The 23,412-nt window shown below is 43.2% G+C and overlaps 2 protein-coding genes across 5 annotated transcripts in view; one reads left to right on the top strand and one right to left on the bottom strand.

The window, feature by feature from the left end:
- Nucleotides 1–1,344: 1,344 nt before the first annotated feature.
- On the top strand, nucleotides 1,345–15,679 carry LOC112431489 (protein NLRC3-like). 3 transcript variants are annotated; one of them, XM_076882449.1, is made up of 5 exons: nucleotides 1,345–2,044; nucleotides 2,161–3,952; nucleotides 6,049–6,225; nucleotides 14,312–14,485; nucleotides 15,161–15,679. In XM_076882449.1, exons 1-5 carry the CDS (start codon nucleotides 1,789–1,791, stop codon nucleotides 15,177–15,179), a joined length of 2,418 nt encoding a protein of 805 aa, XP_076738564.1. In that variant the 5' UTR covers nucleotides 1,345–1,788; the 3' UTR covers nucleotides 15,180–15,679. The 3 variants fall into 3 exon arrangements, with proteins under 3 accessions (XP_076738564.1, XP_076738563.1, XP_076738565.1); XM_076882448.1 differs by lacking the exon at nucleotides 15,161–15,679 and having other exon boundaries at nucleotides 1,346–2,044; nucleotides 11,440–14,380; XM_076882450.1 differs by lacking the exon at nucleotides 15,161–15,679 and having other exon boundaries at nucleotides 1,346–2,044; nucleotides 2,164–3,952; nucleotides 11,440–14,380.
- A 1,915-nt stretch (nucleotides 15,680–17,594) lies between these two features.
- Nucleotides 17,595–23,412, bottom strand: part of map4k2 (mitogen-activated protein kinase kinase kinase kinase 2) — a 47,739-nt gene continuing 41,921 nt past the window's right edge. For both annotated transcript variants that reach the window (XM_076882447.1, XM_076882446.1), the window contains 4 exons: nucleotides 23,279–23,365; nucleotides 23,126–23,196; nucleotides 22,967–23,022; nucleotides 17,595–19,125 (listed from right to left, as the gene is read on the bottom strand). In XM_076882447.1, coding sequence (XP_076738562.1) covers nucleotides 19,038–19,125; nucleotides 22,967–23,022; nucleotides 23,126–23,196; nucleotides 23,279–23,365 — 302 coding nt within the window. In that variant the 3' untranslated portion in view covers nucleotides 17,595–19,037. The remainder of the gene's footprint in view (nucleotides 19,126–22,966; nucleotides 23,023–23,125; nucleotides 23,197–23,278; nucleotides 23,366–23,412) is intronic.

A 23,412-nucleotide genomic window follows, 5' to 3' on the forward strand; every position in this document is an offset into this window, starting at 1 on the left:
TTTGTTATTTTACCAGAGCTCTTATGTTTCACTCAGTGCTCCCACCAAACACCTTGGAGGACACATTAGTGTGATTTAGATTTCATTGGTGTAAACACCAGTCACACAAGCTAACCCATGGGGGCAGCAGCAGGCTTTGTGTTTGGTAAAGTCTGTTGGCTTAAACTAAGAGAGTTTAGTTTGTTAGCACAAAGAGCTGTCAGCTAAAGCCTCGAATGCACTTTGAATACAGATGAACTGAGAAAAACACTTTAAATACAGCAAACAGTCAAACTGACAACATGTTTTTCTGCTGATCATCCACAGCAGTACATTTAGCATTCATGCTAGCAGCAGGCTATGACTGTCCACTGAGCACCAACACAGGTAGGAGTGAGCAGTGATGAAGCAGGACTGTGGGCAAGTTTGAGCTACAATCCTATTGGCTTCTCAGTTTCTCCAAAGAAAAGGGGAAAAATTCTTGTTGTTGTGAAGATGTGAGTTGGTCTTGTTGTCGTGGGGCTGGAAGGATGCTGGCAGTGAGAGGCTTTTCATACAGTGTTCAGTAACAGAATGAGAAGAAAGCCACTGCACATGAAACAAGGTGCTCGTAGTGTTTGTTTACTGTGTTTGTGCCACAATGTCAGATCAGTTGTAGATTCACATGCAGACTTGTCCAGTGAAACCAATGCAAGTACTGCAGTACAGAGCAAAGACTAAGGAAGCCAGGAGAGCTCTCCAACTTTCTGAAAGTATCAGGATATTTGAGTGATAAGAAAAAGTGGATCGTGCAACAATGTCCCTCAGCACACAAAACAATCAAAGCAGAATAAATATAATGTTTTAGATCCAACACTTACAGGGACCTGAAGAGAGAGAACCAACAAGATGTCATGGCTAACAGAGGAACTCAAGCACAGACTGAGTTCTGACAAACAAAAAGGTGACAGTTTATTTACCAAAGGGGTGAACCACAGTGCTCTATATATGTACAGTGAGTCGGGGAGGGGGTCCAGGGCTCCAGGGAAAAGAGGGAAGGGAGTCCACACTCACTCCTCTTCAGTCACTCTTGTCCTGCTCTCCACTCACACAGCCACACACAGGAATCACAGGTAAGCGTCTGTAACCAGGTCCAGGGAAATATTTACTCAAAGTATACACAAAGTTAACCCAACTGGTGAATTTAGAGAGAGATTTCTTAGCAAGGAGCTGAGATCATGAACACAGGAGGGTCAATGTCCCAGCGACAAACTGCTCCATGCCGCAGCGTTAAATGGTTACCGGTAAGCCCAGGTGAATCAGCAACAGGTGGTGTAATCATCATAACTGTGTGGACCAAGAGCAAGAGGCCATTACAAGCTCTACCCAGGCAGGCAAAACGCTAGCAGGAGAGAGCAAAACATAAAACCTGAAAAGCCATCATGAGCCAGAGACACAGAGTTTATACTAGAAGAGAAACCTGCTCATCTTCATCATGTTTGTTTAAATAGAGAAAATCAGAAGTCTCTGTGTGTCAGACCACGGCTCTACACAGACACTTCTAAGCTGCTTCAGAGTGAACTGACCCAGATAATCTGCACACAGCGGCTGTAAAACAGTGAAAGTCATAACTGTCTCTCTGATGGAAAGCTTTTATTGTGAAGTCAGGAAGTCTGCAGGAAGTGTTGAGTTTGTATTCATCACTCAGTGTTTAATGAGACAGGCAGACAGGAAGAGCAGCTCATTAGTGTTGATGAAATCAAAGGAACTGTGAGGAACTGCAGTTTGGTCACATCTGGATGTTTTTCACTGACAGTAAATGTTTTAGTGATGAAGAAATGTGTTCACAGAGAGAGGAAGAGGAGTGGTGTTTGTGGGGAGGAGCAGCTGTCCTGCTGTGCTTTGTGTCAGGACGTCCTGAAGGATCCAGTCTCTACCAGCTGTGGACACTGGTTCTGCAGACAGTGCATCTCCTCATACTGGGACCAGTCTGCTTCATCAGGAGACTCCTCCTGTCCCCAGTGTGGAGAAAGATCCAGGACCAGAGCTGGACTGCAGACAGCCAGTCAGAGCAGCTGTGTACAAAGTAAGACTGAACATCTGTCTGCTGATGGACTCATTTCTGAAAACTGGACTTCTTGTGTTGTTCAGACATTGAAGAGTTTTCTTTCTCTTTAGTCTCATTGTTTGTCTTTCTTTCAGCAGATGTTGGTCTGCAGGAGGTTTTAGATGAACATAAGATCAGTCTGAGGAGGAGATGTGAACGTGTGACTGAAGGAAGTGATGAAACAGGAAGTAGAACCCTCCTCAACAGGATCTACACTGAGCTCTACATCACAGAGGGACAGAGTGAAGAGGTTCATACCCAACATGAGGTGAGGCAGCTGGAGACAGCTTCCAAGATGGACGCCCTCCATGACGCTCCAATCAGGTGCCAGGACATCTTTAAAGCCTTACCTGACCAACAGAGACCCATCAGAGTGGTTCTGACCAATGGCGTGGCTGGTGTTGGAAAAACCTTCTCAGTGCAGAAGTTCACTCTGGACTGGGCAGAGGGCTTGGAGAACCAACATGTCAGTGTGGTGGTTCTGCTTTCATTCAGGGAGCTGAACCTGATCAGAGATGAGCAGTACAGTCTTCTGGAGCTGCTCCATGTTTTCCATCCAACATTACAGAAGGTCACAGCAGAGAAGCTGGCTGTCTCTCAGCTTTTGTTCATCTTTGACGGCCTGGATGAAAGCAGACTTTCATTGGATTTCACCAACAGGAAGCTGCTGTCTGATGTCACACAGAAGTCATCAGTCAGCCAGCTGCTGACAAACCTCATCCAGGGGAATCTGCTTCCCTCGGCTCTCGTTTGGATAACTTCCCGACCCGCAGCAGCCAATCAGATCCCTCCTACATGTGTTGACAGGCTAACAGAAGTACGAGGCTTCACGGACGCCCAGAAGGAGGAGTACTTCAGGAGGAGATTCAGTGATGAAGAGCTGTCCAGCAGAATCATCTCCCACATGAAGACATCCAGGAGCCTCCACATCATGTGTAGTATCCCAGTCTTCTGCTGGATCACTGCTACAGTTCTGGAGCACATGTTGACTACAGAGCAGAGAGGAGAGCTGCCCAAGACCCTGACTGACATGTACTCACACTTCCTGCTGGTTCAGACAAAGAGGAAGAAGAACAAGTACCATGAGGGACATGAGACGAGTCCACAGGAGCTGACGGAGGCTGACAGGGAAGTTCTTCTGAAGCTGGGGAGGCTGGCGTTTGAACATCTGGAGAAAGGAAACATCATGTTCTACCAAGAAGACCTGGAGCAGTGTGGTCTGGATGTGACAGAGGCCTCGGTGTACTCAGGAGTTTGTACAGAGATCTTCAAAAGAGAGTGTGTGATCTTCCAGAAACCAGTCTACTGCTTTGTTCATCTGAGCATTCAGGAGTTTCTGGCTGCTGTCTACATGTTCCACTGTCACACCAACAGGAAGACAAAGGTGCTGAAGAACTTCTTGGGACAAAAATACAACGAGTCCTCTCTGGATGATTTCCTGAACAGAGCCATGGAGAAATCCCTCCAGAGTAAAAATGGCCACCTGGACCTGTTTGTTCGCTTCCTTCATGGCCTCTGTCTGGAGTCCAACCAGAGACTCTTAGTAGGTCTGCTGGGTCAGACAGAGATCAGTCCAGGAACCATCCAGAGAGTCATCAACAACCTGAAGGAGATGAACAGATATAAAATCTCTCCTGACAGAAGCATCAACATCTTCCACTGTCTGATGGAGATGAACGACCTGTCATTATTTCAGGAGATCCAAGAGTTCCTGAAATCAGAGAACAGATCAGAGAAGGAACTCTCTGAGATCCAGTGCTCAGCTCTGGCCTTCATGCTGCAGATGTCAGAGGAGGTTCTGGATGAGTTGGACCTGCAGAAGTACAAAACATCAGACTGGGGACGACAGAGACTGATTCCAGCTGTGAGGAACTGCAGAAAGGCTCGGTGAGTCCAGATGTGATCATTAGCATCATTGATCAGTGTAGGTTAGTAGTTTAATGTTGAAAATAAAATCAGATTGTAACCACAAAGTGTTTGTGTCCGTACGCTGCAACCTTCCACACCATTCCTTTATTGTACAGACTCAGCAGCAGCTCCATGGATCCCAAATCCAAGAGTGGAGAACAGATTTGAAGTGTGTCACATCCATGCAGTCACAGCTGTTTCCACCATGTTTCCACTGATATTAATCCTGTTCAATGACACGTTTCATATCAGTGAATATGTTCTTTAGGACGTCCACTGACATGTTTAAGTGTCCTGCTGGAAATCACTCAAATCATCCATGAAATCCATGAAAAATTCTTTTAGTGTTTCTAACTTCACCCTCTGTCCTCTCTCTCTCTCCATCCTCCTCACTGCTTCTTTCACTGATAATCACACAAACATCGTATTCAGCTACAAAATAACACAATAATATCATCTGATGATCATTATTATAAGAGCAGGATCCATATTTGATATCAGAGTAACACACTGCTTGGTTATGTGCAGTCATCATCAGTGACTGTGGGTCAAACAGAAGCTCTCTGATTGGTTGCTGACCTTGGTCACCTGTCCACTCTCACCTGTTTGTGTTTGCTCTCTCTTTGCTGTCTCCATCCTCTCTCTCCTTTCTCTCCCTCTCTGTCTTTGTACGTCACTCAGGTCCAATGGAAACAGTGACATTTACAAACCAATCAAAGACAAACTGATCCATGTCAGGTTATAACAATATTCAAAGTGAATACAGGCTGCTGCTGGACACAGACAGGTAACATCATTTTGACTTGCTGTCACCTGGATCTGGACTCATAAACACTGAAGCCCTGAACAGGAATACAAATCATTTTCTGCCAACTAGCGACACACCAGCAGATAATGGCTCAGAAAGCTCAAATGAGCCAATCATTTCTGTGTTTAGTTCCCCTGAAATCAGATCTGATATCAGCAGCTCTGAGTTCATTCATCATTATTGTCCAGTGATGAGATTTCTGCTCCGTTTGGTAACAGTCAGCAGGTTTTTCCTGCGTGTGGACGTGAACAGTCGTACCTGACAGCAGGTAGCAAACAGAGATCATCTTTCCAGCTGGAACTCTTCACTGAGCTGAACTCATTCAAAATGTTCTGGAGTCAAAACAGGAAACAGTCCAAATGTGTGTCTTCACTCTGACTCTGGATCAGATCTCAGTGACAGACTGTGGACATTATGGAAGCCTAAATGTGACACCATCTTCCTCCTTCATCTGCAGATTAAAGCCAAACAAAGATTCTCATTAAAAGTCTGCAGGTCTGAGAGAGACTCAATCGTTGTGTCATGTCAAACACAGTAAGAGGAGCTGAAGCACAGATGTGAAGAGCAGATTCATCAGATTATGACCTCACTCTGTTTGGCCTTCATATACATTCAGTCTGTGTTAAGAAATATACTCTAAACACTTCTTCAGTAAAGACTCAGAGAAGAGAAACACACAGAACTTCTTGCTAGCAAGGGCAGCCTCCAGAACGGAGACTCGCACTGAGAAACTGCCCCGGTCTTTATTTATACTTCAGTGAGCGTTTGTTCTTTACATTGTGGAGGTGTGTGTGTGTGTGTGTGTGTGTGTGTGTGTGTGTGTGTGTGTGTGTGTGTGTGTGTGTGTGTGTGTGTGTGTGTGTGTGAGGTCAGAGATGTAACCCTGTGAAGACTCCCCAAAGCTGGTGCCAGGAGTCTAGCGGGTCCATCTGAACTTAAACTATACTATACTTAAAGAGATATACGTGTGTTTGCTATACCATATATCAACAAAGAGAAGATACGACCTCTCTTATGCTCCTAGGATGTGGGGGTGAACACCCTAGAATGTTACAGATCTCCTAGGATGAGACATTCTTTCAATATGCCACCAACTATATATACTTCTACACACAAATGATTACATGCAGCATTCTACCATATGCAAACTTATATCATTAAAAGATTATACTGACTACTAAGTACAATTTTCCTATTGACAGTCTGTGTTTATAATGCAGATTTTCTGCTTTTATAATAACACATTTTATATTTTCTATCATCACAGACTGACTCGGTGTGGACTCTCAGAGTCTCACTGTGAAGTTGTGGCCTCAGCTCTGAAGTCCAACCCCTCCCATCTGACAGAGCTGGACATGAGTGGAAATAATGACTTCCAGGATTCATGGATGAAGCTTCTGTGTGCTGGACTGGAGAGTCCAAACTGTCGACTGGAGACTCTGAGGTGAGTTCACTGACTGCGGCTGTTGTAGTTTTTCTATATTTCAGGTCTTTGATTGATGTTTGAAACTTTCTTTAGTTCCTAAATGTTCAGGATGTGTCTGAAGACAAATGTGAAGGAGTTTGAGTGCTTTCAGAAATGTTGTCTTTCCAAACGACTGAACAACAGTTTTTCCTTTTGGCTCCAAACAGAAGTGACAGACTTGAGCAGGGTTCATTTAAAGGCTGACAGAAGTGGAGTGGTGACGGGGAGATGTTTGACAGGACAGTGTTTCAGCCTCCACAGGTTCATGTTGTGCTCCATCAGTCAGTGAAGATGAAGTCAGTGCTGATGAGGCTGTAGAGTGTGTGAGGGATGTGAATGAGGATGATGAAGATCTGATGATAGCAGATAAAAACAGGCTGCAGAGACTTTGAGCCATACAGGGCACACAGTGTGTGTACAGAACAGCTGAAATCATTATGGAGGCCTCACTGGGATATGGAAGCATCACAGTACAGCTTCAGTGAAGCATTAAAGTCTCTGATATGAGATGAGAAATGAAGCAGCCAGAGCTTTTTCATGAGTGGAAACCCACTGTGACTGTGAGCTGCTGCTACAGCCTCCAGATTAGCCAGCAGCTCATCCTGCTCAACATTTTCTCACCAACTTTAATGGAAGTGTGATGTTTTTTGTTTTTTTTTTCTAAATGACATCAGAAACAGCAGTATGCGACATTACGTGATGGCAGAGCTTCAGTTCATCCTTTGTCTTTTTTTTTTTTTTTTTTTTTTAATAAATAGGACAGGGGGAATGAATGAGAGAGAGAGGGGGAGAGAAAGAAAGAAAACCAAAGGGGAGAAGAGACGGTGAGAAGGGGGGGGAAGAGAGAGAAAAAAAAAAAGAACTCCTGGGTCACCTGTATGGAGAAAAAACAAACAAACAAACAAACAAAAACAAACAGAGGAGACAGCAAACAACAAAGAGCAACATAATAATAGAGAAAACAAAGCACCATCACAATAAACTAGCTAGTCATAGATATCAGTATTTACTAAATAATAAACGATATTGTGCAGCACGCAAGATAGACAGCGCACAGTGTGCTTTGAGGCAGCAGCCAAGAAAGCTTTAGTCCGCGTCTGTGAATACCCATGTGTGCATACCTGTGTGGATCAGCATGCTTGCATTCCAAAGGTTTCTCCATGTAATGATCTGCTAGGGAGTGTGGGGGGGCCACAGCCCCGTCCTCCAGGGTGTGAAGCGGGTATGGAGGAGATCAAAACTCCAGACATCCAGAGGCCCCCAGAACACAAGAGACCATGGAAGACCAACAGAGGGGCAGCCGCGCCACTGTCCCAGTAAGAGCTGAGGAGAGTCCCAGATGAGGGCTCGCCCAGCAGCCGCAGAGCAGAAGTCAGGGGGAGTTGCAGTGACGCGCCCGTGAGCTCCGCCGGCCCCCAGCTGCGCCTGAGTGACCGAGCCCCAGGCCGAGAGGCCGGGGGCACCCCACCTCCAAAGGGGCCCGAGCGAGCCCCAGGCCCCAGGCCCCGACAAGCGGCCGCCAAGGAGTGAGCCGGTGTGTACCCGGACGCCCACCCCCAGACACAAAGAACCACCAACACACCGACACCTGAGGGAGTCCGCCACCGGCAGGGGAAGTGGTGGTGGGTGGAGATAGGCCTCCAAACCTTGGAGGGCCTGAGGTGTCCCCAGAGAGGTGGCGTCTAATACCCAACCTGACATATAGACACTGACATACAGGCACACACAGACACAAACATCCATTCCCACCCTCATGCTCTCATATGCACTCACTCCGTGATGTTTTCAGCTGGAGTGATGGTCAGGGTGGCCTCCCTCTCCTCTTCTTCTCCTCTTCCTCTTTCAATTGTAAAGCCACTTCTGCTGCTTTCATTCATTTGGAAGTCCTGTAGCTGAGTTTGGGAGAGACTAACAGCCTCGGCAGCAGAGGGGAGAAAGGCTGTAACACCACCACTTTACTCTGTTCTACCTTTCACATCATTTTATCAGGAAACAAATATGCTCATGTTTTTCCTATGTTTGTCTTGAAGATGTAAGAAGATCACATGGTGCTTTTTATTATTGTGTTGGTTTGTTTCCTGTCTCTTGGATGGAGCCCAGCTGTGCGTGGCCCCTGGGCCTGTGGTCAGAGTGTGTGCTGGATAATCCGGCCCAGGATGAGGCCAAACTGACATGGGATGAAATGTCTGTCACATAATTGAGCTTAGTGTAGTTTCATTTCTGCACAATTTAAAACAACCAAAACTTTGTTCTGTCTTTTCTATGTTATACTGTAGACTTTCTTTGATACTGTGTCCAAAAGGAGCAGCTTTTACTTTGAAGGGGACCGTCTCTGTTTCCTCTTCAGGTTGGATGATGGAAGCAAATGAGTGTGTGATGTTCTTTCAGTGTTGCACTTTGTAGACGCTCCCTGAGCACTGGTCTCACAGCCAGCTGCACATAGAGACCAGTGTTGTTAGTCCAGGTCAGAAGATGACTTGTTGGAATGAAAATGAGCTTGTAGTTTGTCTGCTTTAATAATGTGACTGGAAAAAGGTGTTGGACTTCAAATATGTCCATTTCTTTCACACTTCACCTTTAAAAGTGAAGCCTTGTGGTTCCTGGAAGGAAAAACGCGACTTTTTCAAGTCTTTGTCCTGTTTTTATGAGAAATGTACGACTTTAATGTGAAACATTCAGAGTTTTTTCTCTTGTTGTGTTTGTTTGAAGCTGCTTCCTGTTGGCTTCAGCTGTTTGGAGTTTCCATTTTCTAAACTTCTACATTCTGAACCTTCTTCAGCTCTGAACAGATGATGAAACACTGAATGATTTCAAGCTCACACTTTGTCTAATAAACTTACATCTTTCATTCTTTATACAGATTGTGGGACTGTGGTTTGTCAGAGATCAGCTGTGATTATCTGGCAGCAGCGCTGAAGTCCAACCCCTCCCATCTGAGACAGCTGGACCTGAGCTCCAACAACAAGCTGCAGGATTCAGGAGTGAAGCATCTGTGTGGTTTCCTGGAGAGTCCAGGATGTGGACTTGAAACTCTGAGGTCAGTCAGCATGTTTTAGTTGTGCTGAGATGAATATGATGTGAAAGTTGTGCTGACACTAAACTGCAGACATCAGGCTGATATTATACTGATCCACACTGAGGATCTTCATGGTAAAGTCTGTTTTCTTCTTCTCTGGTTTAGTCCATTGACTGCAGCAGAACAATGTTCACATTTCAAACAGTGAGACTCAACGTATGGCCCGCGGCCCACACGCGGCCTGCCCACCTTTCCTGATTCAGAGAGAGGGGACCCTGATTAACTGTGTAGTGTTCTTCCTCACAGTTCTAAGTATCAGACACAACAATGAATAATCCACAGCTGACTGTCTTTAGCAGGTCAAAGGTCACGGCACACAGCAGACAGTGGGAAATATTATAACTCTGATCATTTATCAGCACATATCCATATGTATAAAAACAAAGCTGACACTGTGAGACTTGATCAGAGGTGTGATCATCACAGCAGAGGCCTTTGTGTCAAAGTCACTGAGGATCAAACAGAAACACATGAAGCAGATTTTCCTGTTCTGGCTTTTTATAGCAGATAACCTTCAAAATATTCTGCAGTCCATCAAAAACTGAAGCAAACCATGAATCAACATGTGAACATGAGCTGATGCTGCTGAAGTGAAGCAAAGTTACAGAGGTTTGATTACAGACACAGCTGAGAGTTTGTAATCTGTCATCATTTTAAAAGCTTTACATTTCTTCAGTATTGAACAGCAGAAATGAGGCTTTGTTTTGGGAGGCCGACAGCAGTGAACACAACAGCAGACTGGTGCGTAATAAGCAGTGAATAATGCAGGAAACAGATTTTTGAAGGTAAACTGTTCTTGAAGTACACTGAGAGAGAGAGAGCTGTGCAGGAAGTAAACGTCAAAGTCAGAGAGAATTCATGACGATGTTCATCAAACGTAAAGCGTAGTTTGGATCTTCTTCTGCTGCTGGTTCAGTCAGTTTTGGTTGGAGACAGATGAAACCTGCAGCTTCAGGATCTGTGAGCTGTCCACTTTCAGCCCCGACGGCGTGTCCGTGTACGTGCCGTCGAGTGAACGATCCACGCTCTGTGTTTCCATCTTTGTGTGTTTAGCTGCTCTCATTTACTGTTTTATCTGTTTGCTTGTTGTTGAAATACTTTTGGGAGCTTTAACCTGAGATTCTGGCAAAATACATTTATATTAAAAATCGATTCAGGATTGAATGAATCAACATCGCTTTATTCAAATTAAAACCATTTAAATAGGAAAATCCATTTTTTTACAGCCGCCTCTAATGCTGGGTAATGTCAGCTGGTCCATGTGCAGCTGGCTGTGAGGCTCAGGGAGCGTCTACAAAGTGCAACACAGAAAGAACATCATCCATAAATATTGAGTAATAACTGGACTCTCATACAGCGAGACTCAAATGCCTTTAAACATCAGCTTATCCTGCTGATCCAAGTCCAACACTGAGTTTGTAAAAAGATGTTTGTCAATCATTTTGTTTGGTTTCTGAGGAAAATGATTCAATAACTTGCTGCTAATACACAACATTTCATCATATTTCCTCATAACCCTCTTTTGTCTGACCATTTGATCCCATTTGAATTTGCAATAAAGGATCCACAGAGTTTGGTGACAATAATGACAGTAGATGTTTGTGTGAAAGTGCTGGAAGCAAATTAGTGTGTGATGTTCTTTCAGTGTTGCACTTTGTAGACGCTCCCTGAGCACTGGTCTCACAGCCAGCTGCACATAGAGACCAGTGTTGTTAGTCCAGGTCAGAAGATGACTTGTTGGAATGAAAATGAGCTTGTAGTTTGTCTGCTTTAATAATGTGACTGGAAAAAGGTGTTGGACTTCAAATATGTCCATTTCTTTCACACTTCACCTTTAAAAGTGAAGCCTTGTGGTTCCTGGAAGGAAAAACACGACTTTTTCAAGTCTTTGTCCTGTTTTTATGATAAATGTACGACTTTAATGTGAAACATTCAGAGTTTTTTCTCTTGTTGTGTTTGTTTGAAGCTGCTTCCTGTTGGCTTCAGCTGTTTGGAGTTTCCATTTTCTAAACTTCTACATTCTGAACCTTCTTCAGCTCTGAACAGATGATGAAACACTGAATGATTTCAAGCTCACACTTTGTCTAATAAACTTACATCTTTCATTCTTTATACAGATTGAGGTGCTGTGGTTTGTCAGAGATCAGCTGTGATTATCTGGCAGCAGCACTGAAGTCCAACCCCTCCCATCTGACAGAGCTGGACCTGAGTAACAACAGCAACCTGCAGGATTCAGGAGTGAAGCATCTGTGTGGTTTCCTGGAGAGTCCAGGATGTGGACTTGAAACTCTGAGGTCAGTCAGCATGTTTTAGTTGTGCTGAGATGAATATGATGTGAAAGTTGTGCTGACACTAAACTGCAGACATCAGGCTGATATTATACTGATCCACACTGAGGATCTTCATGGTAAAGTCTGTTTTCTTCTTCTCTGGTTTAGTCCATTGACTGCAGCAGAACAATGTTCACATTTCAAACCTTCAAAGAAGAAGAAAAATCCTCCACTGGATAATTCACTGTGAAACTCTCCAACTCTTCATTCCACCTTAAAGTCTGTCTGACACTGAAATCCAAAGCAAAATGTGCGTTTGCTTTACAGACAGCAGTCCAACACAAACATACACACATCATCCAAAACACAGTCCAACATCCAAATCTCCTCCACTGCCAGCATGAATGATGGGAAAGAGAAGGAGGAACACTCTGACATTCAGGGTTAGAATGAGTTTCATGAAGCAGACTGTGAAGATCAAAGCTGCATTAGAAAGCTTACATGAATGAATGAGTGGACAGAAGTGGACAGAGATCATCTGAAGCACTTCAAAGGCTTTAAATCAGCACATTTCTCTTTATTCTTTATCAACTCTGTTAGTTTCTCTCAGTTTTCTGTGGAATGAAGCTAACAGCAGGCTAATAAGATGCTGACCAATAGGTTTCTATTAAAGGTTGTAATTTGTATATGAAAAAGTGCTTTGGCTCAGCAGGGATCAGCTTACAGGTAGAATACAGCTGCTGGATGGGATTAGCATGTCATAGCTATCTACCAAACTGCTAACTGGGGGATTTCAGGCCATCTATGGATCATTTTTGCTAACTGTTTATTCAGCTTAGGCTCACAGGGCTGCAGCCTGTGCCCTAGCTGTCATAGGGCAAGAGGCGTGGTCCACCTGCACAGGTGAGCAGTCCATCACAGGGCCAACAGAGAGAGACAGAGAAGCACTCTCTCACATCCACACCTACAGCCAATTTAGAAGCACCAATGAACCTAAGCAGCATTTCATTGGACTGTGGGAGAACATCCAACCTCCACAGAAAGGCCAACAAGCTTCAACCTACAACCTTCTTGCTTTAAGGCACTAGTGCGAACCACTTTTCCCCATTTCAGCCCAAATCCTGCATCTTCCTGTTTCTGACTCCAGGCCAGCTCCACTAACACTTTCTCATCAGACACTGCCACCTAGTGGAGGAAGTCTTAGTTCCATTTAGAATAGAATTAGAATAGAATTCAACTTTATTGTCATTGCACATGCACAGGTACAGGGCAACGAAATGCAGTTTGCATCCATCCAGAAGTGCTTTAGTGATATAGATATATTAACAATATATATTAGCAATAATATAGATATGTGAGTATATTACAGAAATGGGTCTATTATGGTGTGTTATAATGTACACGGTATGAAGTATGTTGTGAATATTCTATAACTATAAGTATGTACAGCCTGTAGTGAGTACAAGCTATGTACAGGATATAAATATGAAAAACTATACAGAATATGAAATAAATAACTTTACAGAAGCTTGAGATTTGAAGCTTCAGATGACAGTTAGTTCCTTTACAAAGAGGTGGAGGTGGTGGGGCCACAGCACCATCATCACTGAGTGCCATAGGACACTTAACCTTTGTTTCCATGTGCTGGGAACTTCCTGTTGTTCCAAGGAGGACTGGAAAATGTGTGAAAATCTCCCAGTCAGTTCCTCACAGCACACTTCAATCATTTCCCTCCCACAGCATCAGGACCAGGGCTTTTCTCTCTGTGGTCCCACTAAGAGATTTCCACACAAACACCTCATCAGTGGGACTCTCAGAGCTACCAGCCCTTTGCTACAATCACAAAGCTCTTCATTGAAATCAATGATATCAAAGCTGGAATCAAATGAGTCCAAGTCTTCTGCTGATTCAGCATCACATTCATCTTTGCTCCTTGTTCTGCATCCCCACCATGGACTTCATTCCTTTCCAAGCCAGCCTTGAGTGTCCTTTATTCAGCTCATCCTCTGCTTTACTTTTACACCTGATTTTAGCTGCTTTATCTCTCTTTCAACAAGTTTCTGTGCCTCAATCTTTTTCTTCTCTCCCTCATAACAAGACAGCTTCTTCTGCCTGAGAACATGTTGGAGTGATTTACTAATCCAGGGCTGCTTATTGGGGAAAATACTTCCTGTTTCCAAAGTAATCCCCATTTTTCCCAGAAAGAAATGTAAGTAGAAATCGATGATCTAAGTGAGAACATGAGCCTTTAAAAAGTCCCAGTGGGTGCAGTCAAAGCAGTCCCTCAGTCCCAGTATAGAGTCTTTGGTCCAGACTGGAACAAGTGTGTGCCCAGTTTGAGCTCTCTTCAGTCCTGTGACCTGACAGACCCAGAGGGGCCATCACATCACATTTAGAAGCTCCCCTAATGGAGCCACAACACATGTCCAACACTTAGTCTGTCTTGTTGGACCAACTGGAAGAAATGATTCAAGGACTTAGTCACAGAACAGAGATTCAAATCTCCAAAATCCAACTGGCTGCATCAGGACATATAGTCTGAAACTCTGCACAGTTTCCTGTTTGAAGCTGCTTCCTGTTGGCTTCAGCTGTTTGGAGTTTCCATTTTCTAAACTTCTACATTCTGAACCTTCTTCAGCTCTGAACAGATGATGAAACACTGAATGATTTCAAGCTCACACTTTGTCTAATAAACTTACATCTTTCATTCTTTATACAGATTGAGTCGCTGTGGTTTGTCAGAGATCAGCTGTGATTATCTGGCAGCAGCACTGAAGTCCAACCCCTCCCATCTGAGAGAGCTGGAGCTGAGAGGAAACTACCTGAAGGATCCAGATGTGAAGCAGCTGTCTGATCTTCAGCAGAGTCCAGACTACAGACTGGAGACTCTGAGGTCAGTAGAGTGATGGAGTGAGTGGGTGGTGCTGTCAGCAGTATTGTACTAAACACAGTCAGTATGAAACAAAGATCCAGTGTTTCCTGTAAAGCTGCAGCTTCTCAGTGAAGCTGTGAGAGGAGAACGGTGACAGGCTTCAGGATTGGACACAAACACTTCCTGTTTCTGACCTTTATGGTCACCATGGTAACGGCTGACACGCTCTGATCAAACACTGTCAACAGCCAATCAGCTCTCTGAACAAAGCAGCACGCAGACCAATGACTGCATTCATTTCCAAGTTTAAAGCAGTGAAGAACACAGTCTGTAGGTGAGGAAGAATTTAGTGAGAGCAGATGTTTGGATGGAATTCCTCCAGTTAACAGCTGGAACCGTCCATCTGGATTGTTGGGCTTGTTGTTGGGGTTCCTACAGAGCTCAGAGTGGACACACCAAGGTTCTTCTAATGAATGAAAGTCCAAACTCAAACTAGGAGGGAAAAACATTTTCATCAACTTCAATAAAAATCCAAAGATTAGAAAAAGTGAAGCAACAATGAGTCCTAGTACAGTCCCAGCACTGAAGTCCCTGCTGCTCTTTATACTGGATGTGCTGCATCACTGACTGACAGCTGATGAAGAGTCTCTGGAAACACTCGTTTATCTCCTCTGCTCTTCCTTCTTCTCTCTGCAGGTGGAGGCTATGGTGGTAAACAGGACGGTGTGTGTGCTGAGAGAGGAGGAGCTGTGTCCTGATGATCCAGAGAGGTTGAAGCAGCAGCAGCTTGTGTGTAGAGACGCTCTGACTGGGCCATGTTACTGGGAGGTGGAGAGGAGAGCTTCATCCAGCAGTGACTGACAGAGGAATGAGAAGAAGTGCAGATGACTGTCAGTGCTGCAGAGTGAACTGCTCTGAGAACAGCTCCACTGTCAGACACAATGTAGAGTCCAGCATCATCCCTGTGTGTCCCTCTGGATCTGACAGAGGATCATCAGTGTATCTGGACTGCTCTGCTGCTGCTCTGTCCTTCTACAGTCTCTGCACAGTCTCTGTCTGACTCTGGCTTCAGACCCTCCTGGATCAAACTCACCTGGAAAGACTTTCAAATTCAAATTTTATTTGTCACACACACAACCATACCCAGTATGACATGAGGTGAAATGCTTGTAGCTGTGCAATGCCCGACCATTAAATGACAGTGGTTTTACAGTATTTACAATTTACAGGTTATTACAAAATGTACAGATTTAACTTAGAAATTTACAGTAAAAATGTGCAAATAGCAGAAAGAGATTATAAGGAAGTGTACATGAAGAAAAACCAGTGTGTGTGTGGTGATGTGATGTGTGTGAGAGTCCAGTCTTATAGTGATGTGATGTGTGTGAGAGTTCAGTCCTACACCTGGTTCACGCCGCAATGTATTGCGCCATTTTCCGGGTCCACAAATCAAAACAAACGCATCGTGTTGGAACGACGACGACAAGAAACATGCTTAAAAGCAGCTCCAAAGAAAACGGACGGTATAGAGACCGATTCCGTCCAGAGGCGAAGCAGCAGCACTTGAAAACATTAGAGTGCATCGCAAATCGGGACCCATATGAAATACGGCAGTGGAGTAAAGACCCAGACAACTTACCGCCACTGTCCTACCCTGATATCTTCACGTATCTTGTTTGTGGAGTAAGCGCTTACACTGCGAACCAGTTTCGTAATTACAAGTCACTGGAGGCGCACATCCAATTTACAAATGGCCGGGTGCAAGATTTGGCTATTTTCAAGCCGCCAAACTGTGAGTACGTCGTCATTAATACCAAGGTAAGTCAGCTGGAGTGCATTGAGTGTAATAGCCATTGTCCACCCCCCCACCATAATTAATGTTGTGTGATTGGGCCATCTGAACATCCTACCTATACGACAGAGCCATTAACCACGTAAGGTAGCTGTGAAATGCACTACACACAGGTACACACACGCACAGGTCTTTGTCTCCAGATGCCACATTTATTTATAGTTTCCTGTGTTATGACCGACCAGTCTGACAGCTGTCGGTCTCAGCTGATTTCCCTCTCTCCTCCGCTCCTCTCCCGTCTCACTATAAAAGGGAAGGAAACCATCATCAGTCCAAAACGCCATCAGCTGTTTTCACCTACGTCTCCAGCACCGCCCCGTTGAGCTCACCGCACCACTCCTCCCGTGCAGCCGCGCCCGGGACCACACCTCCGTCTCAGTAGCATATTCTGATAAGTTAGCACGGATTGATAGACAAGACTATAAATTTACGCTACGGTAGGATGTTTTGACAGAACACCGGTTCTCGTCGCCAACATTTGTCTTTTGTTAAGCTTACTGTTATCAAGGCATGGTAAATGAACAGTAAACCTTGCCTGATGACTAATCTTCCCGTTTCCCTCTCATTGATTTATTTGGGTTGTCATGGCAGAAGTATTAAACAATGCCTTTTATTAGAACATAAGCATTTAAATGCAGTAATTGTATTTGAATTAGTTAAACATGAGTGGGCAACTCTGACCATGACAAGACTGCATTTGCTCTAAAAACTTAATAAAAAATTTAGACATATTGTTGTCATTATTTTTACTCTTCAATTTTATGTGTTTTTTCTTTAAGATGGTATCAGAAGTTGCTCCACCATGAAAAAAACCATCTGCATGTATTCTTTCACTACATCCACGATTCTCCTCTGTGGTCTTCCTCATTCATCCTGTTTGGAGCTTAATGTTCAACATCCTTTATCTATTAAAATTACAGAAGGAGAAGAAAGTAATCATCAGAGCAGGAATCATGATAAATGATAAATAGATTACCAGTACATACAAACATAACACTTGCATAATTTCTCTGATAACGCTGCATTGGATGGGTTTATTAACGGTGGGCTGAAATTGTACTACAGTCTGCTGGTGAGGAACTTTTTTGAGTGTTGAATTAAATGTCCTCCACAATCTGTATATGAATTGTCATTAAAACCACAGAGATTATAAAGGAAAGAAAAGTGGGACAGTGCCCATCAACATATAGTGTATATTTTCTGAAACATTACAAAGATGCAGGTAATTCTGGGCATCGATCCACACATTCAAAGAAGAACAACCCAACAAACTCTTCATAAAACTCCAAGAGATATGAAAATCTTTATTTCTGTCTATTCTGTGTTGTTAATAACATCACATCTTCACATAGTAGCAAAAACATATTAAACAAACATTAATCTCAACATGCATACTGTACTTCAAGTTTCTCTCATGGAAAGGCCAGTGTTACTTTTATAGTATCCTTTCCATAAATATCATAAATATCTTTACCCATGTAGTGGAATTATTTTATTTTTTCATTTTAGTTAACAAGTATAATGTGACCACATTCACTTTTTATCAGGACAAGCTACACCACCACGGTGGTTAGCATACAATAACACCGCCTTGTTCTCAAAGCTTCTTGCTAACTGTACTTTTTTCTGAGATGTTCTCTTTAAGTAAGGATACTGAAAGTGTAAGCAGTGTATACGGTCACATCACGTGCTTAAGGTTGTGTTAGCACTGATAATTCCTTCACAGTTCTTTAAAGATGCTGAAGTCATCATATCAGCTGTAAATGCAGTGCTGCTGCTGTCCTTACGCTATACTTTCAAGCATCACACTTTCTTACTGGCCAGTTTATTTCCACTTTTTATGCTCTAGTATGGTGTGACTGAATGAAGTCAGCAAACCAAATTCTGTCCATCTGAGGATGAGAAGAAACTTGCATGAAATGGGAAGAATGAGATGAAGATGGCTCCTATGCTTTAGACGTGGCACTGTTTCTGCCATTGTAAGTACGCTAATGCTTGAAAGATCCATTAAAAGTCTGACTCTTCACTCTTCAGCTGGAGCGTCCATCAAGTTTTACATTCCAGGTTTCCTCGTTGGGATTACGTCTCAGACGATGATGTGAAAAATTAGTTATTACATTAAACCCATAAAATCAACACTGGCAAAAAAGCCGTGCACTTCACAGAGCAGCTTTCTATGGCCGAGCAGCTCCTGCAGGTGTAAGGTGTAGGTGTCACAGCACTCTGGTCCAAAGAGGTTATGTGCAGCATGCAGACAGAAAATGGCTTTACAGAATATGACTGAATGTTGAGGCACCAAAACACACTCAGTCTGCCCCTCAGTCTGATCAAGAAGAAAACCTGACTGAGCGCTTCATAACATCAGTACGATGATGTCCCAGAGGCCATGTTCAGGTTATTCTCCCGTCCACACTGAGCGGGCGGATCAGTGGAGTCTGCATTAGCTTTAACAGAAAGGTCTGATTTAAGCAGGTAAGCTGAATAGACAAGAAAAGCTAGAAAGCTTTATCAACTATAACCCCAGCGAGGACCTTGACAGGTGTCTTGTGTACAGGTGAAGGCTGGACAGTCAGCAGGATACCTTCCTAACATTTGTCATTCCCAGCATTGAACCGTTTCCTGGCACAGCCTCAGTGAAACAGAGCATCGTTTCCACCCCACAGTTACAGACAGGCTGTGCTTTTCTTTGGTAACACCGTCGAATGAGCCCCGTGTCCTCTCTCAGTAGCTGCTTTCGTGTCCTGTCAGGATGTACAGGCTGCTCAGTGCTGACGGGTCATCAGTCGGTGTGCTCTGAAGGATGATGTCTCTGCACATTGTCAGCAAATGAGAAGGAGATGAGTTGTAAAGGAGAGCCAGAGAAAGGCAGTACTAACCTAAAGCCAGTGCCTCCACCTGCTTCTACTCCTCCCACCTCTAGTACTAACACTACTCTACTGATACTACAACCACTGTAGTTTGACTTTAATGCTACACACTGGTACAGTACTGGTACACTTACTGGAGTTTTACTCCTGTTCCTGCTCATCACCACGCCTACTACTTTTTTAAACTTTATGATAAGTGTGAACATTTACACACCAGCATACAAACAAGTTTAAAGTAGAAAAAAGGAAGCAAAGAGCTGAGAAATACATAAAACATAACACAGAAGAAAAAGAAACCTTTGCAGGGATTCCTTCTACACCCAGTTTGAGTAAAAACTAACTGAAACACAAGGAAAGAAGATAAGATCAACTAAAATAAGGGTTGTATAATAATACTTAGTACTGGCAGCCAGCAGCGCTAAGCCTCAGCCTCCCAGTAGACACACCTATGGTACCGATTTAAAATCCTACATGTCTTTGTTCTCAGGTTATCACGTTCACAAACTTTGGTGTCCACGCTATTTGCCTGCCAGGCTGACAATGATTTAGATCAGCGGTCCCCAACCCCCGGGCCTTGGACCGGTACCGGTCCGTGAGTCGCTTGGTACCGGGCCGCGAGAGTTGAGGCTCAGGTGTGAAATGTGTGGTATTCAGGGTTTTTATCGGTTTTCAGCGTTATTTCGTTATCGTTTTGATTGTTAACTCGGTTTTCCGGGTCTTTTCACGTGTGTTATGAATAAATCTTCTTTTTTTCGGTACCGATACTACTTTTATTTTGTTGTATTTATCCGCAACACCTTAAAGGCTGGTCCGTGAAAATTGTCGGGCATAAACCGGTCCGTGGCGCAAAAAAAGGTTGGAGACCGCTGATTTAGATCACAGAAATCCAACAACATTTTTAAGCTGTTATTCCTGGTTTCACAGTGGAAAACTCCGGGTAACGTCCATTATCTTTGCTCCTGTATAAGACTTTCCTGAATGCTGAGGTTTGGTCTTCCACATGAAATTCAGTACTTTTGTTTCAGTTTCATTAATGATGCATTGATTTTGGACATCGATGTAATACATATGTGATACCAGAGATGGGCAGTAACGCGTTACTTGTAACGCGTTACTGTAATCTGATTACTTTTTTCAAGTAACGAGTAAAGTAAGGGATTACTATTGCAAAATCGGTAATTAGATTACCGTTACTTTCCCGTAGGAACGCTGCGTTACTGCGTTACTAAAACCGTGATTTTTTTTGCGAGAATGTCTCATGACAGTGACGTAAGCAAGTGCGACGTTGGTGACAGCAGCTGTGTGCAGATCAACAATGGATAATATATCGAGTGCGGGAGAGAGTATGAGCGTGCAGCGTTTAAAGTGTGGAAGTACTGACCTTACTTTGAGTTTGATTCCATAAAAAGTGACAAAAACATTAGCGTCCATCGTGCGTGGGAAGAAAACTTCTTTTTACAGCGAAAAAAACCCCTAAACTTCCAACAAGCACCGAGTAGCTACGACGTAATGGGAAACTCACAGAGACACTCGCGCGGATTCTTCAACTGACCGCAGCACACCTGCACCAGGGTAACCCTCCGCCTACCCTGCTCCTGCTTTACAGGTGAAAATAGAGCAAAAGGACCGCTGAGTCTTTGACTTTATTTATTTTCTGCTGTGTTTTACTTGCATCTATTTGAAAGAGTGAGTGTAAACACAAAAAATATTTTATTTTATGTGCTGGAATGTGCAGAAAATAGGTTTAAATGTTAAACTAATTTATTCAAGTCAGAGAATGTTGCATATAATTAAATGTTTTGCTTGATGCATAAAGTTAAAAGATTAAAACTGATAAAACAAGTTTTAAAAAGAGACTTTTCCATTTGATTACATTTTGTATGATGGATTATGTAGAAAAAGTAGAATTGGGCTGAAAGATCTATCACTTTATCACCTCTTCAGGTTGTAAATCGTGTTTTTAAAAAGTAACTAAGTAACTAAGTAACTAAGTAATTAATTACTTTTGAAAATAAGTAATCAGTAAAGTAACGGGATTACTTTTTTGGGGGAGTAATCAGTAATTAGTTACTGATTACTTTTTTCAAGTAACTTGACCAACACTGTGTGATACACGACAGTCTTTGAGTCCGTCCTTCTCATATATAATCCCACTGTTTTTGCACTTAGTAATGACTGATTTAAAAAAGAAATTGTGAAATATTTCTAATGAACTCACCACGATTCTTATTTCAAACTTCATTAAGAGCTACTGGATCAACAGGGGTGTCCTGGATTTGTTAGTAATATAATATAGTAATATATTATTATTAGTTTTAATTATTTAGTCAAAAATCAATTCCAGACTGCTCTGAAAGAAATCAAAAAGAAAGGACATTTTCTGAAGACTGAGCTTTAATGCCAGATATCTATACGATCCAAATGTAAACACACACTTGTAGTTACTGAAATTATTCATTTTCACAGGTTGTGTGTCAATTGTTTGAGAAAACCTGGTGTTAATGTCCCCTCCTCCCACAAAAATGATCAAAAGGAAGTGCTGAGGTTATTATCAGGATGTCCTAAAAGCTCTCAGTTAATCCAACATGCTGCAGCGAGAGTCCTGACAGGGACCAGAAACAGAACATTTATTGGCTCCCTGTTTTATCCAGAATAAAAGATTCAAAATCCTCACATAAAAGGTTTTGAATAATCAGCCCCTGTCTTATCTTAATGACCTTATAGTACCATATCACCCCATTAGAGCACTTCGCTCCGAGTATTTAAAAGTAAAATGGGAGCCAGACCCTTCGGTTTCCAGGCCCCTCTTGGTAAATGGACCGGTTCTTATATAGTGGTTTTCTACTCTGAGCACTCAAAGCTTGCCTCATTCACCCGTTCACACCCATTCATACTCTGACGGATGCACCGGAGAGCAACTTTCATGCAGGATATCTGGCATGTAGACGGGGAGTAGGTGACCTGCTCCCCCACCTGAACTACAGCCACCACTTCTGTGGAACCAGCTTCCAGTTTGGGTTTGGGAGACAGACACCCTCTCTACTTTTAACATTAGGCTTCAAACTTTCCTTTCTTCCCTGAATCCTCCCTTAGTTAGCCTAAGTCTAGGCTGCTGGCGGGTTCCCGTGATGCACCAAGTGTTTCTTCTTCAGTCGCCCTTTTCTCTCACTATCTATTTAAACACCTCTCTGCATTCAATCATTAGTTGAGAATATTCTCTGGCTCTCTTCCCCAGATTGTCTTTGTCCCGTCTTCCTCCTCTCACCCCCCCAACCGATCGCAGCAGATGCCCACCCCTCCCCCAGCCTGGTTCAGGTTTTCACCTGCTAAAAGGGAGTTTTTCACCTTTGTGCACCATAATTGCAGGGCCTTTATCTTAAAATATACAGTGTCTTGAAGTGACTATTGTTGTGATTTGGCACTAGAATAAAGAAAATTAGCACTAAGGAAAGTAGTTTTCTGTACAAAGTGTCAGGTAGACGGTAGTTGGTAACTTTAATGGCTGTTTTTCTTTGGAGGGCTGCATGCAAACACATAGGCTGCATTTCCTAAATCCTTGGATCTGAGTAACCAACAGAACAAACACTCTAGTGTGACTCCTGCTTTAATGCTACCATTAATGCTAGCAGTATTCATGCTACTTCCACATGCTACTCTGAAAATCACTTCCAGGTCTATTAACAATAGTATCAAGAAAAATACTATCCTGATTACTTCTGATGTACTAGGATTACTAGTTTCTCACAGTGATTGATAGCTCTTGTCAGCATACAGTTAACATACCTGTTTGTTCCCAGAACTCTGAACACACGACTCTCATCTGTAATTTCTTGTGTTACCTGCACATAAAGTGAAAATTCACATGTGTAATGACTTAGAACTAATATGATAAGCACATGATACGAGCTCAGCCAACGTTGGATGAATTTACTAGTTCATCACCTCATCTGAATGGAAACTCCTCCCTTTGAGGCCATGCTTCCAGAACGCCAGCACACTATCCTGCAAGCAGACTGACAGAACAGGAGGTGTCACTCAGCTTTCAGGACACACATCAGCTCTCATTCACTTTGTTTGTCACATCATCATTTCTACCTAGTGTTTCAATGGGGAAGTCAAAGACTATTTCTGCAGCCAGCTGTCTGGATGGAAGTCCTTGCAGGTTCACGATCTTTACAGTTCCTGTCCAAACAGTACACAGATTGAGAATGAGCATGAAAGACATTTGA

This window comes from Maylandia zebra, linkage group LG3 (genome assembly GCF_041146795.1).
Source record: "Maylandia zebra isolate NMK-2024a linkage group LG3, Mzebra_GT3a, whole genome shotgun sequence".
Lineage (NCBI taxonomy): Eukaryota > Metazoa > Chordata > Actinopteri > Cichliformes > Cichlidae > Maylandia > Maylandia zebra.

Coding starts and splice junctions, on each gene's coding strand:
- LOC112431489 (XM_076882448.1), top strand. CDS start 1,789: ATGAAGAAATGTGTTCACAGAGAGAGGAAGAGGAGTGGTGTTTGTGGG. Junction 3,953..6,048: donor AGGAACTGCAGAAAGGCTCG/GTGAGTCCAGAT, acceptor CTATCATCACAG/ACTGACTCGGTGTGGACTCT. Junction 6,226..11,439: donor TGTCGACTGGAGACTCTGAG/GTGAGTTCACTG, acceptor TTCTTTATACAG/ATTGAGGTGCTGTGGTTTGT.